A 17,310-nucleotide genomic window follows, 5' to 3' on the forward strand; every position below is an offset into this window, starting at 1 on the left:
ATTGAAAAGCGATTCCTCAGTCTGTCCGAGGATGAGATCCAAAATGGATCGGGCCAAAGTGAATGTGGTAGCGAGGGGAAAATGGGAAGGGAAGATGATGCGACTCATTTTTACCCTTGAGAGCTGATGGCATCAGAAAAAGCAATATTCATAGCGTGCATGTACAGGTAGGTGGCCTGCTTGTGGGTTAATGCCACACGCCGTGATTGACAAGAAGACAACGCCTCACTTCTGGGGTCTGAGGTCACTTCCTTAGAGTGCTGCGATTGTTCCCTCTTAAAACGTCAATGTACTCCAAAGATGTAGATCTGCTCCACACAGCAACAAAAAAGTACACTTCTGTTAAAAAGCTGGGGGTTGTTTATTTGAATGTTTTTGAAAAATGTCTCATCAGGGCTGCATTAATTTACTCAAACATACAGAAAAACAGTAACTGGAACAGTATTGTGAAGTACTAAGTGATTTCGATTTTAATATATTTTAAAATCAAATATATTTTTGCGATGGCAAAGCTGAATTTTGCAGCAGCTTCAATGTCATCCTTCACAAATCGGGTTAATATGCTGATTTGGTGCTCAAACATTTTTTATTATCAGTGTTGAAAGCAGCTGCGTAATATTTTGTGAATTTTTTCAGGATTCTTTGATGAATATAAAGTTCAAAAGAACAGCAATTATTGAAATGGATTTTTTATAATAAGGTAAAAGTCACTTTTGATCAATTTAATGCATCCTTGCTGAATACAAATATTAATTTAAAAAACCCTAGTTAAAATATTCCTAAAAACCTTAGGCCTTCAAACTTTTAAATACAACATCAACATCATCGTTAAAAGACACGTTTAAGCTCTTGAAGTGAAAGTTAAACCAAAAATGTCTAATGAAAGTCAGGTTTTGAACTTCACTGACTTGCACTTCGTGGACAAAAATCTGCACTAAACATAAATAGCCTAAAACAATGCAAATACGCTCAAAATGGAATTAAGACTTAAGAGAAATAAGACTTGCCAGGAAAACTGGTCTGCACATTATGTTCCCTTCACTTCCGAAATGATGGTTATGCACCTGAATCAAGCATACTCACAGCTTCACATTTACAAAACCAACAACACTCACTTATAAAGGTGAATCTGACCTCTCTAGGTCTTCTCAAAGTTGACTTTTTCAAGTATAAAACAGCCTGTCCTTCTGCCGGCCTTCGGTTTACAGGAACACATTCATCTCAGTGCAAATCCATTTCCTATTCTCTAGCTCCAGGTCTTGTGTGCTGAAGATAGCCCTCTTTATCTGTTCCTCACAAAACACCACTAAAATGACTCCCCTCTCCTGGGACTGTGGAGAAATGTGCTCCGCTCTAAGTGCAGAGCGTTTATTTCATCACCACGCTTCACAGATCAACTTGGACTGCGTCTGATCGACAGCCAAATGCGTCCCAGAATCCCATCCTTGGCTTCAAAACCGTTCCGGTGCAAAATATTCTGACAAAGTGCAAAGAACTGAAAAGTAATTACTTTGGGTTTAGTGACAATAATACAACGGCTGTATTCAGTCCAAAATGCTCCAAGCTGTGCTAGTTCTGGTCAGAAATGTGATCCATGTTGAGAAACATTTTGGCAAATGAGATGATCATACTACATTTTCTGGAAATACACAGACAGGAAAAATAATGTTGTGCACAACAGCTTTTCATGAAAAAGGCTGAAATTTATTAATTGCTATTTTTAAATTAATTTAGTATCATATTTAATTAAATTATCTATTATTTGCATACCATACATTCTGTCTAAAATTGACTGTATTAAATCTGTTTTACACTTTGCTGCCACCTAGTGGCATGTACAACTTTAGAATGCATGCACTCTGAAAGTAATAATACAAACACAAAAAAAATCTTCATTCAGCAGATGATAAGGTTATGTTTTAGAGCATTTTCCAATTATATATATAAAAAGAAATTGCAGGATAATTATAAATTAGATTTGTTGAACCAGGATCCAGAGTAACAGCAGCAATGAGCATCTGTGCTAATGTGTGCTTTCTTAATGTTTCAGTAGCTGTTGAGGATCTTCAGTATGTCCTGACTGAGAGCAGCTGAAGAGTGCTGCTGGACTCCAGGAGCTCCGATGCTGGTCTCCCAGCAGTCAAAGCCACAGGCCTTCAGCTCCTCAACTGTGCTCTGAATCACTGAAGTATCTGTTTCTGCAAACAGAAAGGACAAAAACATCCCCATCAACAGCAAGACATAGAAAAATTACACTCAATGAAACAGGAGCTCCACGGAGTTAAAGCTAAATTGTGAAAATGTGTCATTTCCAGTGTTGGGGAAAGTTACTTTTAAAAGTAATGCATTACAATATTGCGTTACTCCCTAAAAAAGTAACTAATTACATTACTTAGCTACTTTTTATGGAAAGTAAAGCATTATTAGATACTAAATGGGATTAGATACATTTGTGTTGTTTAACATATTTAATTATTGCAGGTTTGCGTCGTATTCTGAGTTTGCATTTCACCGTTTTAATTCATTTTGATGAATACTAAATCTGCTTTTTGCGAGTGGGATGAATTCATGCACATTCACATTTAGTCTAGAACTACAGTAACATGTTCACACAGTGCACTGTCAGTCAATAAATAGGAAAAGAGTAACTCAGATATTTTCTTGTAAATTAAAAAGTAATGCGTTACTTTACTAGTTACTTGAAAAAAGTTATATTATTACGTAACTCGCGTCACTTGTAATTCGTTACCCCCAACACTGGTCATTTCTGCGTAATATAATATAGTATAATATAATAGGACAATATTTGGCTGAGATACAACTATTTGAAAATCTGGAATCTGAGGGTGCAAAAAAAATCTAAATATTGAGAAAATCACCTTTAAAGTTGTCCAAACTAACTTCTTAGCAAAGCATATCACTAATCAAAAATTAAGTTTTGATATATTTACAGTAGGAAATTTACAAAATATCTTCATGGAACATGATCTTTACTTAATATCCTAATGATTTTTGCCATAAAAGAAAAATCGATTATTTTGACCCATACAATATATTTTTGGCTATTGCTACAAATATACCCCAGCGACTTAAGACTGGTTTTTGTGATAAGGTATTTATATTATATTATATTGGATTTGCATTTGTGTCACTTGCATAAACAGCACAACTTATCATCAGGAGCATGTCAAAAATTGTTCAGGAAACAAACTTGGTTCAGATGAAAATCTTGTTTGTACCTCATGTCTTAACATACTTTCCAGCTGAAACACAACTTGTTCACATTTGTTTGTGTCAGGAGTACTGACCATGTGCAGGTGGTCTGACAATCTGACAAACCCTCAAACGTGAAACCCAAGGATCAGTGTGCGTGCGCGTGTGTGTGTGTGTGTGTGTGTGCGCATCACCAGGTGGCTGATAATGTTCCTCTAGAGTTTTAGAAGATGAAACTACGTGCAATTTTACATGCAAAATACAAAAACAGACCACTTGCCATGTCAAGTGGAGAAAGAATTCAAAGTCTTTTTTGAAAGGTAGGAATCCAGTTTTGGTTTAAATAATGCTGAGGTAGTAAACTACCTCATTTACAAGAGCAACAGGAAACACAGAGTAAGAGCAATTCTGTTTGCAAATTAAACAAGCAAGAGGACTTTAACTCAAAAATCTTAACTCAGCCTTAACAAGGTGTGCCTAGAAATGACAATGTCACAAGTTGATCGGCATCACAAACATCATACACGTTGCCTGGCTTCTTCCAGCATTCTGTCTCCTCTTTATTGGAGGCTTCTAAGATCCTGATTAAAATTCAATGCGTTAGTGGCTTCAGGCATAAACAAAGAGTGTGGCCCAGTCTGACAGCTGCTGTGTCAAGTTGTTAGCTTTGTCAGACAAGAGTGACAAGTGAGATTCACCTCACGAATCACGCTAAACAGTCACGCAGTCTGCAGGGTGCCACCCTCATGGAGACCTTTCAAACAATGCACAGCAATCAGACTGATTAACCACAGGTAGCATATCCAAAATACACACTGTAGGGTTCCAGGAAGACATTTCATACAAAAACAACAACGATTGGTACAATTTTAATAAGCCAGGAGTCAGATTTGACAAAAGGTTATCCTTTTTGTCCACACAAATGCTCTAGCAACCACTCATCAAGGCAGTGATGTTTGTGAGGTCAAGCACCAGTCATATCTTTGCAATAAATATATTGTAAAAACTAAATAAATAAAAATGTGTACTGGTACCTGGTCGTAGGAGAGTGATTCCACAGCCGCCGCCTCCTGCCCCTGTAAGTTTGCTATGCAGGCCTCTGGCCAGAGTGACCCTACACAGTGTGTCCAGAGACGAGTGACCCACACCCATCACGTTCAGATGGTGCTGGTTTACATCAATCAGCTCCTGACGACAAATGACACATCACATGACAAATAATGCATCCATCAGGGCTTTCACCGAATAAAAATATTGATAATTTCTTTGCTTTTTTGCCACTTTTTATTTAAATGAAAGTCAAGGGAGGACAGAAATGTATGGGCAGAGACAGGTTCAAACTTGCATCTCCCTTATGCACGCCACAAATCAACAAGTAAATGTGCAAACTACTAGGCCATGTGTCCCACACCAGAATAGCATCTATGCTCTTGTTAATATTACAAGATTTGCAGGAATTCAGTGAATTAACCGCTCCTGATACAGGGTGATATGCCGGTAAATATTACACGGATTAAAGTGCAAAAGAATTATAAAGACCAATAGGTATCACTTTACAATAAGATCTCATTCGTTAACCTTAGTTAATACATTAACATTCACAATGAGCAATACCTACATTTGGTACAGAAGTTATTAATCTTTGTTAAAAAAAAATACTACTTTTAGTTCATGTTAGCTCATTAAATAACACAGTTGCAAGTGACCCATTTATGTCCGACTGCATGACAAATGTCTTAGCTAAGATTTGGTCACAATTGATAGCGCTGCCTGGGCATTTTAAGTCACCAGCCCATGTCTATTCTGACACCCTCAATTACATGCAAAAATTAAATGATGACACAAGCAAGCTTTTGCAGTAATGTTAGTTCCATTTCGCCTGGAAAATAAAACTTAAAAATATATAAAAATAAAATGGCAAAACACAAAAAAATTAAATACAAAAAAATATAACAATATATAACTGTTTGGGGTCAAACTTTAAAATATATTAGTACTTTTATTTAGAGAGGATGCATTAAATTGATCAAAGGGGACAGTACAGAATTATATATAGTTTAAAAAAATGCTGTTCTTTTGAATGTTGCATTCATAAAAAAATGCATCACCGTTTCCACAAAAATATTAACCAGCACAACTGTTCTCAACATTAATAATAATAAGAAATGTTTCTTGAGAACCAAATCAGCATAATACAATGCTTTTCTGCAGGATCATGTGAAACTGAAGACTGGGGTTATGATGCTGAAAATTTAGTTTAGCCACGACAGGAATAAAATTACATTTTAAAATATATTAAAATAAGCAAAATAGTTATTTTAAATTGCATTAATAATTCACAATATTATTAAATATTTAATCAAATAAATATAGATTTGGTGAGGATAAGAAATTCCTTTAAAAAACATTTTAAAGGAACACTCCACTTTTTTTGGAAATAGGCTCACCTTCCAACTCCCCAAGAGTTAAACAGTTGAGTTTTACCGTTTTTGAATCCATTCAGCCGATCTCCGGGTCTGGCGATAACACTTTTAGCTTAGCTTAGCATAGATCATTGAATCAGATTATACCATTAGCATCTCGCTCAAAAATGTCCAAAGAGTTTTGATAATTTTCCTATTTAAAGCTCGACTCTTGTGTAGTTACATCGTGTACTAAGACCGACGGAAAATGAAAAGTTGCGACTTTCTAGGCCGATATGGCTAGGAACTATACTCTCATTCCTGCGTAATAATCAAGGAACTTTACTGCTCTACCATGGGTACAGCAGGCGCAATGATATTACGCAGCGCCTCAAAGTAGTCCCCAGTTATATCATAACTAGGGTTGTGACTAGAAGGGATACAGCTCTGACCGGAAATGAACAATGAAATTAATTGTATACCTATTAGATTGTGTTTCACTAACGTATACACCTACCCCAACCCTAAACCTACCCCTTACAGGAATGAAAATATAGTAACTATTGTTGTACAATGTGACAAAAATTACACTGTATTGATGTGCGTATGCCCAGTAGCGCCCTTCTAGCCTTTACCCATAACTAGTTACCTAGCTGGGGACTACTGATTGTACCTCCAGTATGTTGTAGTGCTCAGCTGAAGGTCCATGCTTGGCCATCTCTGTGAGAGTCTGTTCACAGGTGCAGGACACAGCGCTGACGGACTCCAGGACTGGCTTCATGACGGAGGGAAACTGCAAAGTAACACGGCACAAAAGACTATAAGGACAGATACAGATGCTGTACAAACACAGGTGAGAAAAACATTTTATATCAAGAAAAATTATCAGCTTAAGCTTGTCACATCAAAAGATTATTATAATTATTATAAGCCTTAGACAAACAAGATATCCCCATACATCTGCTACTCAAATTCTTGCTATTTGATAATAATAGAAAGACTCCAATGTACTATGTTGACTTTTTATGCATTCATCCATCCATGATATTGATATTTCTCAACTCTGAACTGAAAGCGATGCGGGAGTAATGTTTTTTTTTCTAAAAGAGGGTGGAAACAGTAAAACTAAATCTCAATTGATTATGACTTACTGCTTCGACTAATAATGCCACAAAAGTGTAGAGTATGACCCCTTTAAAGTCTGTCCTGACTCTTTGCTGTTTTCCATCCCGATAATACCGTAATTCCACTTCACCAATCAGGATGTGCCAGCAGTGAGGCTACCTGCTGCCGTTGTCAAGGTAACGGAGCACAGGAGCGTTGGCAGTGTTGCATTTGGAGCTCTTATAAAAGGCACTCAGCACCGGGCCCCTGGAGTGTTCCTCCCTCACACACACCGGCCATTATGCTAATTGAAGGGCACAGGAATAAAAACATGGAAGGGGGGGTGAGGAGAGCCATTTACTACCTTGTTAATTTTGTCCTTCACTCCAGAAACAAGCACTTTGGTGCTACGTGGTACTTTGGTGTTAGTGAGAAGGATTCTCAGAATGGGGACCCTAGGGAGGAAATGAACCCAATAACAGACTTAGAAAATTCTGCTGGTTCGGTAATTTCACTGAAATAACTTTTTATATACTTTTCTAATGAACTGGAACAGTTACTTTATAATAATCACACAATATATAGTGAAAACATTTTTTTGCAGAGTACAGTTTTACCATCTTAGTGGAGTTATATTCCCAGCATGGTATCTTAAAAAGCCACCTGTTATAAAAAAGCATACAGTGATGAAGCATAAATTTAATAAATAAATAGATAGATAGATTAATGTATAAGATTGAGTCTTACCCCATGTGCCCACAGCATTGTCCACCCCTGAAGGGTTACCGTGGATGATCTTCTCGCCCATGAACGCCCACCTGTTAATCAGCTCCATCTCCTCTTTACTCCACCTGCAACACCAACAGATGAAAGATTTTGAATTACCTTAATACTAATACAGTTAACAGGTAGACTGCTTCAATATAAAAAAGTACTATAGCCTCAAAAAAAAAGCAATAAAAAAATAAATGCTAGTAATAAATACTACTAAAACATATGTTTTTGTTTCAGAACTTTCTATACATCAGAGCATCTTGAAAAAAAATTATTTTTTCCACTAAAATATTAAGCAGCATTGCTAAAAATGTAGCTTTGTTCAATAAATTACATTAAAAAAAATTATAAAAAGTAATAATATTTCAAAATGTGTTTTATTTGTGTTTTATTCAAATAAAATCATCCTTGGTGGGAAAAAAAAGACCTATTCCAATCCTTGCCCCCCCCTCCCCATTGTTTTTAGCCATTTTTATTGAACAATAATGTAGGAAGAGGACAGGAAAAAATAATAAAGGTGATCACCTGCAGAAGCACTGCAGCTAAATGTGATTATGACAGGCAGAGCAATTCTACATTTCATCCCTTTTTTCCTCTGGAAAGTGTATTTTGAACCACACATTTTCAAATTTTGAGAGGACAGACAAAGTGCAAGCCTTAATCTCTGGTCCTTGGTTATTTAATCTATCATCTGAATCAGAAGGGGTGCTGCCGTTTCAAGGGTGGTGTAGCCTTATTGCTAGCAATCTGGGCTGGTAACCAAAAGGCTGCAGGAGGACACTCCCTATAATAATTGACTGTACGTCACTTTTACAGAGTTAAAGGCAAATGGAACAATCCTTACTTACATTATCTACATAAAAGCCCCCATATCCATTGTAATGAAGTGTTACCTGGCTGACTCCTGCTGTGGTGTAAGAGGATATGATATGGTTCCTCTAGCAGACAGCAGAGCGGCAGACAGGCACACATTATAGGCAGCACTGGAGCCTAAACCAGCTCCTGTGGGCAACTCTGACCACACAGACACCGTGATACTGGCCAGAGACCTGGAAAAAAACAAAAAAACAGCAGCAAATGTCAAAAGTCTATCTTCCAACAATGTTCAAATGCAGCTTTCAAATGAATGCTACAGAGAGTTTAATGGTGTTCTTACTCTGCAAACACAGACAGGTATATATAGAGGAAGGCCAACACTGCCATGCTTCTTGTGTCTGTGGAATCCTCTGAAATCCCTGTGAATTCACGTAGTCTCTTCAAAAGATCTGCATCAAGTTCCTTCAGGCCTTCCTGCTCTGCTGAAACAACGGACAGTCAAAGAAACATGGGCCGGAGATGATTGCATTATTACTTCAATGAACAGTCCAAACAGAATACACAGAATTTTCATTTTTGGGTGAACTCTCTTTTTAATAAAATTCAAACGTCCATCTCCACTCACCTTTGCACCCTGCTAGAAGAGGCTGCAGTGCAGTTATTTCCCAGGACAGAAAAGTGTCAATATTTGGGAGGTTGATGTGCACTTCACCGGATGATGTGGACTGCAGCCGCAGGAACGTGCGCAGGTTCAAACTCACAGCCAAGGCAACCTGTTTAAGGTTGATTAAGAACAGACTTTAGAACAACTGATTAAGCAATTAAATGATAACTATTAAATAAATATTGGATCAAAAATAAAATAGCAGCTGACACTGTGAACTGTAACACAGCAACAGTTCTGACATGAAAAAAAATAAATTACATATTAAATAATGGTGATTCCTAAACAAAAACAAAAAAAATACAGAATGTCATTTTTAATGATAAATTATTACATCTCCCAAAAATGTCAACCAACATAATACCCATTTCCAATGGCAAAATAGAAAACTATACATTAAAAAACGACATACTATTTAAATATTTACATAAACTGAATTTTTTTTCTATAATATTCACACAAAGTAAATAATACAGACCTTAAAACTTGTCTTTAGTTAATCCAAAATATGCTTCACTAAGTTACTATGATTTTTCTAAACCAGTGGCTATCTAAAACATGTTTAATGGAGGAAAAGGGTAAAGTCATCACTTAAACGCATTGTTTGGGTCTCAGATGACTAAACACCCACCTTTCCATGCACGACAGCATGCTCGCCGTGCAGAATGACTTTCCCTGGTGCAGAAACCAGAAACTCGCCTGTTTGCATCTTCATTATTACAGTTAGAAGATATTTCTGAACAACTGTATCAGTGCATGCTGACCAAAGCTTGCTAAAATCTCATATTTCTGTTCATCCACCAAGATAAATCCACTACTAGCGTCAAACCCATACACGTGAACTGTCGCTGTAGCCTGGACCAATCAGAATTAACCTCTCACATCGCTGACTCTAAACCGGCCAATCAGGACGAAGCTCTCACAGTCACCGACTCTCAAAACACCAATCGCATTTCGCACCACATCGTGTCATCGGTTGCGTGATAGAACGACCTTCTACGGGCAGCAAGAGCTATCAAAACAGATAATAGTAAACACAAAAGCGCGTTTGGAAATGTTTTTACGTAACGTCAACGATGTCGTTTTTCGTGACTAAGTGCACGGGTGTTCACCGTGCCCTTCGTTTAGGGACATATGTGAGCATAAAGCAGATGCAGCCTGTGTGTAGGGATGAAAGAAGGTAAACAAAGAATGTTAAATCCCATGTGTTCAGGCTAAACTATCAGTTTGGATGTGTTCTCTCATTTTTCTAAGGTATAACAGCACATCTGAAGAAAACAGACGAATTCCCAAGATATACACAAAAACCGGAGACAAAGGTTATTTAATTTCATACTACAGACGTGATTATTGACTAACATGTGTTGCATGTTCAGTTGGAAGTGTAGGGTTTGTGTAAACATTGTTTTTGTTTTCTCTGTCTCACCTCATTAGGTTTCTCCAGTACCTTCACAGGTGAGAGGAGACCAAAGGAGGATCTTATATTTGAGGCTTTGGGAACAACAGATGAATTATCATCAGCAATTGGGTAATGGATAGAGTTAATGTAGTGTAGTGTGTGGGGCAAATGACTAAAATCCATTTCATTTCCAGCAAAAGAAAAAAAAGTCTCTCTCTTTCAGGTTAGCCAGAGAATTTTGCATTGGCCATTCATTTACTGATCAGCTGGAGAAGGTACTTTTCTCTCTCTGACATTTAATAAGAAGCATGATTTTAAATAAAATGTATTTATTCAACCTTAGGTCATTTGAGATGTGGATGAGTGTTTCTTCATTGGAACAGATTTGGAGAAGTTTAACATTATATCACTTCATTATCATTTTTTTCATCAGCTGTTTGGACTCATTCTGACGGCACCCATTCACTGCAGAGCATCCATTGGTGAGCAAGTGATGTAATGTTAAATTTTCCCATATCTGTTCTGATGAAGAAGCAAACTCATCTACATCTTGGATGGCCTGAGGGTGTGAAATTTTCAGCAATTTTGCATTTTAGGTGAATTATTCATTTTACTAAAGTGGCCCTGAAAGCATTTGAAAACTGAAGCCACGCTTAAAACGCTTAAATTGTATTGCTTTTATACAAAATCTGCAAATAAATGTAAAAAATCCTTTTCGGAGTGATTTTTGCAATTACTTTAAACCAGCTGGTATCAAGTTGATTTTATTGGATGTACAAAGTAATTTGACCTCAGATTTGAAATGTTTTCACATAAATGGCACTTGGTTTATATTTTGCATGGCTTAAGCGTCCGTATACCTCTCTGTTCTGTACAGATCCAGTGTGTACTACAGGACGTAGGGTCAAATATTGCCACTCCCCGGTCATCAGCTAGAGACAGTCATATCAGTAAGCAGAATCACAGGACATTTCTAATGTATTTAATCGTAAAGGATAGTAAAACATAACCCTTATGATGTTTTTGTTTCAAATAGATAAGACAAAGTTCAGCTCTCAGGCTGTGCTTGAGCTGGAGAGATGGATTGATTCGTTCACAGAGGAGCTGCCTCCACTCACTAACTTCATTCTTCCTGTATGTTCCAGAAATATATATGATTACATTTAATCATTTAGCAGACGCTTTTATCCAAAGCGACTTACAAATGAGGACAATAGAAGCAAATTCTGATTGCATAATCTCCACAGAGTACCTGAAATATTGATATAATGTAGCCCATTTGGGTTGCTACATACATGTTGATGACAAATAATATTGCCATTAAAGTAATTGCTAAAGAGAAGCCATTTAATCTCACACTCAATTTGCAGTCAGGAGGGAAAAGCAGTGCAGCTTTACATGTGGCCAGAGCAGTGTGTCGACGGGCTGAACGCTGGTCAGTCTGACATACGCAATATTTAATATCACTTCAACTTGTGTTACCTCACCACTGTGTCAGTATCAAAGGTCACAGGTCTTACATTATCTATTACAGTGTTGCCCCTGTTGTCCGTTCGGGTGAGACAGATCCTGAAGTTGCCAAATATTTGAACCGGTATGAACCTATTAGTCACTATATTTAATTTTGAATTTGGATCTGTGAATTTTATTCAATAGTGCTTTTGAGAATTGTATTTAATTTATTGATATAAGCTTTATCAATGAACGCTGTTTGCTTTAACAGGTTGAGTGACTACTTGTTCACGGTGGCTAGATATGCTGCAATGAAAGAGGGCAATGGAGAAACCATCTACAAAAGACCTGAATAGGGGAGGAAGAAAACATCTCAGAGTCTCATCTAGAACTTGAACCGTGTTGCTCTTGTTTCCAAGTCCTAATGTCTAAATACAAAAACATTGGTCAGGCAGTTTGTCCCAGAGGACACTGTACTCTGTTTTTGAAAAACTATAGAGGGAACAATAAACATGTTTATTCAGGAGAATTTCTAACATTCTGCAGTCATATTTAGATCGAGTTGCTAAATATTTTCTAATGAAACTTTGTATTATAGTCATGATCCCATATTGTACCGTTATGTAAAGTTTAAAAAGAGTATTTTTAGGATTTAGGGTTTATATATATATACACACATACATACATGTATTACATATAGCATTACAAATGTCTTTAACTTGAGCGCAGTGTTTTTAGACTGCCGTTTCATGCATGAGACGTAAAGAACTACTTCTGTATGTCCAGTATTTCATGTTTGCATCATAGTGACAGGCTGAAAGCTGCTGTTATTTTTACAGAACATTTATAGTTAATAATAGCCTACTGGTGTTATACCTTCAGTCATTTTGAATTACCTTTTTTTTTTAAGCATTTTCCTCGTATTATTTCTGAACACATAATATGTATAAGACAAGTTTGAACAAGATGTACAGTCGTGGGTGGAATTATTGGCACCCTTGGTAAATATGATCAAAGAAGGCTGTGAAAATTAATCTGCATTGTTAATCCTTTTGATCTTTTATTTAAAAAATTCACAAAAATCTAACCTTTCATTGGATAATAAGAATTTAAAATGAGGGGAAATATCATTATGAAATAAATGTTTTTCTCTAATACACATTGGCCACAATTAACGGCACCCTTTTATTCAATACTTTTTGAAACCTCCATTTGTCAGTTTAACAGATCTAAATGTTCTCCTATAATGCCTGATGAGGTTAGAGAACACCTGACAAGAGATCAGAGACCATTCCTTCATCCAGAATCACTCCAGATCCTTCAGATTCACAGCTTCTTCTCTTCAGTTCACCTCACTCATTATCTACTGTAAGGATTACAGAACCTCAGACACTTTGAACTCCTGAGATGGACAACACACACACACAGTGCATTAACATACAGACATCTGTCTCCACACCCCACTGAGAGAGAATACAAGAAAATGCCTCTCTCACATATGCATCAGTTCCTCTTCATCCCCTTCCTTCCCCCATCCTTCCCTTCACTCAGAATGATTAATAGAAGAATGTAATATTCTACATTAATGCAAGTGTTATTTACAGTCATGTTTGGTATCATTTGAATTGTCTCAGGGCGACTGGCACAATGGTCTCATTCTTATAAGAAGTAAACTAAAAGGTAATACAAATCCTAAGAGTTCAGAGACATTTTGCATACTGTAGAGGGTGGAGCCCAACACCTAGTGGTTTTCATGCAAATTACCTTCTGTCCCAAAAGGTGCCAACTTGGCTTGATTAAATTGCAAATTACAATTGTTAGTTCCTGTCTCGAGTTTGGGGGATGTTTATTCTGGTCTGAAGTACTTAAGGAGAATGTGGCAAAAGGTCAGGCGCGATTCTGTAGTCAGGAGCCCGTAGTGTAATACCTTACACTATGTATTTCTATAAAGTCAGGTATGCATTCTTTACTCATAGATTTATCTTTGAGAATTCTATGTTTTGTATTGATATGAGTTGATCTCTTTGAATTGCTGTGGAATTGACATAATACATACAGTATTTACCTGACTGATAATAAATTGTTACATTTGACCTTATTCTGTTTTACTCTAATTATTGACTCTAGTAGATTACGTTGCATCCTTGTTAAAGACATGAGCAACCGAATGAACGAGTAAATATAAAGTCAAGAGTTAACTAGAATAATCAAATATCAGAATAATAAATTAGAAATGGACAAGCAATCAATTTGTATTTCAAGTTAAATACGAGGTCATAAAGAAATGGAGTCAGATTAAATGATAAAATGGAGTCAGATTAAAGTTTAATTTAAATTGAAGAACTGTGCACACTGGAAAGACCGAGCACGCAGGAAACCTTCATCCACCATCGGAGACCTTCTTTGGGCCGGATGGGTGGAGCCTTACACTACAGGGTTCAGGTCAGAGGACTGGAATGGCCATAGCAGAAGCTTGGATTTGTGCTCAGTGACCCATTTTTTGTTTTTGAGGTTTGTATTTGGATTATTTTATCTGTTGGTATTTGATAGAATCCATGATGCCATGTATCTAAACAAGATGTCCAGGACCTCCAGCAGAAATATAGGCCCACAGCATTAAAAATACAGCAGTATATTTCATTGTACACATGGGGTATTTTTTATCCCCGTGTTCACCAAACCCATCTTGAGTGTTTGATGCTAAAAAGATGCTTTGATCATAGAAGCCAGTCCCATTTGAAGTTCCAGTCGTGTCTGACAACTGAATATGCTGGAGTTTGTTTTTGGATGAGCTAGGAGAATTTTTCTTGAAACCCTCCCAAACAACATGTTGTGATGTAGGTGCTGTTTGACAATTTTTTATGACGGTTTTCTGCCCCCGAGACTCAACTATTTTCTGCAGTTTTAGAGATTTGTGGTCCTTGAGAGTCTTTAGCCACTCAAACTCTCCTTCTCACCGTGCATTAAGACGATATAGACACACATCCTCTTCCAGGCAGTTTCTACTCATAAGAATTATTTTACTCATAAGAATTTCTAGGGGTACCAATAATTGTGTCCAACGTGTTTTTGATTTTTTTTTAAATAAAAGATCAAAAGGATTTATAATGCAGGTTTATTTTCAGAGCCTTTTTTCATCATATTTACCAAGGGTGCCAATAATTCTGACCACGACTCTAGTTGTAGTTCATGCATCTTTTCTGCAAAGATATTTATCAAGTGATTTGTTTAACATTTACATCATGTTGGCAACCTCGTGTGTGCTGCACTTGGAATATAATTTTCTTTAACTAGAGGGTTAGTAAAGGAAAAGTTATTTGAATCATGTTGTAGTTACATTTTCAAGTTGACTAGTTAAAAATGGTTAAAAAAACAAAAATCGATTTACATTTTTTGCCTAATTGCCCAGCCCTAGTTAGAAGCATTTTGGGTTTCTTCACACTATATTCTTAACACCGTATTACATAACTCAAGGACCTTTGCAAAAATAAAAAATATACAGACTTTTATGTGCGCACAATGAACCATTAAATTTAGCATATAGGACAATGCACACTGAGCCATCTGTTGTGCCATCAGCCCATTTTGCATGTGGTCGCCACAGTCTTACACAGAGACCTAAGGCCTTGAAATATGGCATACTGCCCCATTGAAAGCCAAATCTTAAACACTTTTTTTTACAGTACCAGTCTTTTTTATAGACCCTTGAACTTGGCAAATGTTATGATATCAGCCCATTTCGTGTCATGGTTTCTCCACTACCACAAAGGATGTGTTAAATTGGACATTAGGCCTTGATATTAGAGGTACTACCATAAGAACAGCAACATTTTGAGTGGGTAAATCTCTGTTAATTCATTTGCATCCATGCTCTCGTTTTATTCATAGTAAGATGGCAGTGATAAACAAAGGAAATAGGTTATATAAAACTAGAAATTGTAATGCGTAAGCATGCGAAACGTTCCCATGCACATGTGAATAGTTTCTCGAAGGCACAAAAATAACATTATTGTGTTCATGTCAAAGTCTGTATTTTTTATTTATTTATTATTTTTTATATTAGGGACTTATTTTTTATATGAAAATCTGGAATCTGAGGGTGCAACAAAAATCTAAATATTGAGAAACCGCCTTTAAATTTGTCAAATGAAGTTCTTAGCAATGCATATCACTAATCAAAAATTAAGTTTTGATATATTTCCAGTAGGAAATTTACTAAATATCTTCATACTTAATGTCCTAAAAATAATTTTGGCATAAAAGAAAAATCAATAATTTTGACTCATACAATGTATTTTTGGCTATTGCTACAAATATACCCCAGCGACTTAAGACTGCTTTTGTGGTCCAGGGTCACATATGTTTAAAAAAATAGTTTTTATATTCAAGGAGTGTTTTTACTGTGTCCAGTGGTGCACCAACCATGGCAATGAAATCCAAAATGATGATTATACTTTTTAACACGTTTACACTGTTTATGTGCTATAAACATAAGTCGTGGCCTAATGGATAGAGAGTTGGACTTGTAACCCGAAGGTCATAAAAAAGCAATTTTACAATCTTCGTCTTTTAACTGCTTGGCACATTTGTAAAGGCAAATACTAATAGCTTGCTAATCTTGTGACAGAGAACACCAGTTATGGCCTTCGTCATAAGCTACTTTTGGCTAGCTGTGACAAGACACAATGTGAGGCTTTGTGTTACTGTTCTTTTCAGCCTTGGAACTCATTGATTCTATTATTAAAAGAGCGTATTTTATACTCATGACTGCACTTTATATAATAAACGTAGTTTGGGGATTTTTTTTATTTAATAAACAAACTAAAAACAACTGAAGATAACTAACACCAATGTGTTTTTCATTTTAAACGTCTTTTAAAAAACAAACATTTTTCAGTCATACGAACCTCCACAGGGCTTCGAATCACCTGGTTGGAAAAGGGCTTGGTGGGAGCTCATGGTTCTTCAGTTTTAAAAACAGCTCAAATATCAGCCCATCACAACCAGCAGTGCACCATGGGTGAGCGTAACTTCAGCCTCTGGCGGTGCTCTACAAACAGACTGAGGGAAAACTGTCTGATAGACACAGCAAGTTACAATAATGCATAACAGCTTAGGGATGTTACATAAACTGATTTACCTGGAACAAATCGCTGTAAACAAGATTGTCACATTTACTTTGAAGAGTTAGTACACACACACACACAGGTTTCTTTCTTCCATTGAACACCAAATTAGTTATTTTGAAGAATGTTGGTAACCAAACAGCTGACGGTAGCCATTGACTTTCATAGTATGGAAAAAAAATACTCAATAGTCAATTGTTTGGTTACCAACATCCTTCAGAATATCTTCTTTTGTGTTCAATTGAGGAAAGAAACTCATACAGGTTGTGTGAGTAAATGACAGAATATTTGGGTCAACTATGCCTTTAAAGACTTAAGTTTCATACATTTTGTCTCTGCATTATACAGTATCACTCTATT

At 36.6% G+C, this 17,310-nt stretch overlaps 2 protein-coding genes across 2 annotated transcripts; one reads left to right on the forward strand and one right to left on the reverse strand.

Annotated features, from left to right (window-relative positions):
• Positions 1 to 339: 339 nt before the first annotated feature.
• On the reverse strand, positions 340 to 9,835 carry mvk (mevalonate kinase). The gene is made up of 10 exons (XM_079416157.1): positions 9,605 to 9,835; positions 8,935 to 9,082; positions 8,650 to 8,788; positions 8,387 to 8,542; positions 7,467 to 7,570; positions 7,337 to 7,382; positions 7,084 to 7,174; positions 6,289 to 6,408; positions 4,248 to 4,401; positions 340 to 2,198 (listed from the first exon to the last, which is right to left on the reverse strand). Exons 1-10 carry the CDS (start codon positions 9,686 to 9,688, stop codon positions 2,047 to 2,049), a joined length of 1,194 nt encoding a protein of 397 aa, XP_079272283.1. The 5' UTR covers positions 9,689 to 9,835; the 3' UTR covers positions 340 to 2,046.
• Positions 9,836 to 9,939: 104 nt separating this feature from the next.
• Positions 9,940 to 12,358, forward strand: LOC306870060 (corrinoid adenosyltransferase MMAB-like). Its single transcript, XM_079417099.1, has 9 exons — positions 9,940 to 10,153; positions 10,228 to 10,292; positions 10,408 to 10,501; positions 10,596 to 10,647; positions 11,250 to 11,322; positions 11,409 to 11,506; positions 11,743 to 11,807; positions 11,907 to 11,966; positions 12,096 to 12,358. Exons 1-9 carry the CDS (start codon positions 10,050 to 10,052, stop codon positions 12,178 to 12,180), a joined length of 696 nt encoding a protein of 231 aa, XP_079273225.1. The 5' UTR covers positions 9,940 to 10,049; the 3' UTR covers positions 12,181 to 12,358.
• Positions 12,359 to 17,310: the final 4,952 nt, after the last annotated feature.

This window comes from Barbus barbus, assembly GCF_936440315.1.
Source record: "Barbus barbus genome assembly, chromosome: 5".
NCBI classification, from domain to species: Eukaryota; Metazoa; Chordata; class Actinopteri; order Cypriniformes; family Cyprinidae; genus Barbus; species Barbus barbus.